The 1,538-nt window shown below is 49.0% G+C and overlaps 1 protein-coding gene across 1 annotated transcript; it reads left to right on the top strand.

Moving 5' to 3' along the window:
• Window positions 1-1,044: 1,044 nt before the first annotated feature.
• On the top strand, window positions 1,045-1,492 carry LOC105557061 (the record flags this gene model as incomplete). Its single annotated transcript, XM_012004202.1, has 1 exon — window positions 1,045-1,492. A coding segment is annotated over exon 1 (448 nt), but the record flags the coding sequence as incomplete, so codon positions are not given.
• Window positions 1,493-1,538: the final 46 nt, after the last annotated feature.

The raw sequence follows: 1,538 nt of genomic DNA, 5'->3' as shown, positions 1-1,538 counted from the left end.
CACCTTGTGGTGGGCAGGACCACCATGGTTGGCTCAACCGAAAGATCGCTGGCCCGCTCAGCCAACGTGCTCGGACGAGCAGTGTACAACAGAATCGCGCCCAGGAGTGTCACTCTTCACAACTAACATAAAGGTGGACTACGACTGGGATCTCATCTACAAGTACTCATCGCTCAATCGACTGCTCAGAATCACAGCTCTCTGTCAGGTATTTATTCGACGATTGAGAAATCGACACGATGGCCCTCAAGCCTCACCCATCTCAGTCGCTGACTTAGAGCAAGCTAAAATCTTCTGGATCAAGGTTACACAATCAACATTTTTTGCACATGAGCTGAAAATGCTCAGCTCACAATCACGTCTAGCAACTTCTCATCCATTCAGTCGTCTCACAGCATTTATTGATCATCAAGGAGTTGCTCGTGTGGGAGGACGACTCAAGAATTCCACCCTCAATTATGAAGGCAAACACCCTGCAATACTCCCTCGCCATTCGAGATTGTCTGAATTAATCATCAGCTGGTCCCACCAACGGACACTACATGGAGGAACGCAACTCACCTTGGCGCATATCAGGCAATCATATTGGATCATCGGTGGACGTGCTCCAGTAAAATCTCATATCTTGCGGTGTGTGGTGTGTGCTCGACAAAGGGGGATTCGTGCCCATCAATTGATGGGCCAACTACCTCTGCCTCGGGTCACACCCTCACGTGCATTCACGCATACGGGCATCGATTACGCTGGACCACTCACACTCAAAACATGGAAGGGAAGAGGAGCCAAAACGCATAAAGGATGGATTTGTGTGTTTGTCTGTCTCACCACATCTGCAGTTCATTTAGAAGTTGTTTCAGACTACTCAACGGACGGATTCATCTCAACGTACAGAAGATTTGTCTCAAGAAGAGGCATCCCTCATTCATTGTACTCTGACTGTGGCACGAACTTTGTCGGAGCAGAGAAATCACTCCAGACATTGTTCACAGAGAGTTCTCAAGATAACCGGCGCATCTCATCTCTGCTTGCTCAAGATCGCACTCAATGGATTTTAATCCACCAGCTGCTCCACACATGGGTGGCAAATGGGAAGCAGTGATAAAATCACTCAAACACCACTTGCGTCGTACCATAGGAGAGACGTTGCTCACATTCGAAGAAACGACAACCCTGCTTGCTCAGATTGAAGCGATCTTGAACTCACGACCTCTCGAACCACTCAGCGACGACTCAGATGACATCTCAGCGCTCACCCCAGGACATTTTCTCATCGGAAGTGCTCTCACATCAGTACCGGAGCCGTCACTGAAGGACTTAGCAACCTCAAGGTTATCCCGATGGCAATTCATACAACAGCGAGTACAGCAATTTTGGTCTCAATGGTCAGCTCAATATCTGCAACGACAACAAGCAATCTCGAAGTGGCATCACCCATCCAACGACATACAAGTGGGCTCATTGGTTCTCATCACCGACGAGAGGCTCCCGCCATGTAAGTGGCCATTAGCCAGAGTCTCCACCCTGATGCCAGCCAAGGA

Source organism: Vollenhovia emeryi, unplaced genomic scaffold (genome assembly GCF_000949405.1).
Source record: "Vollenhovia emeryi isolate VEMERY1.0 unplaced genomic scaffold, V.emery_V1.0 DF948163.1, whole genome shotgun sequence".
NCBI classification, from domain to species: Eukaryota; Metazoa; Arthropoda; class Insecta; order Hymenoptera; family Formicidae; genus Vollenhovia; species Vollenhovia emeryi.
Note: the sequence above shows the minus strand (reverse complement) of the source record. Positions and strands in the feature narration are given on the sequence as shown.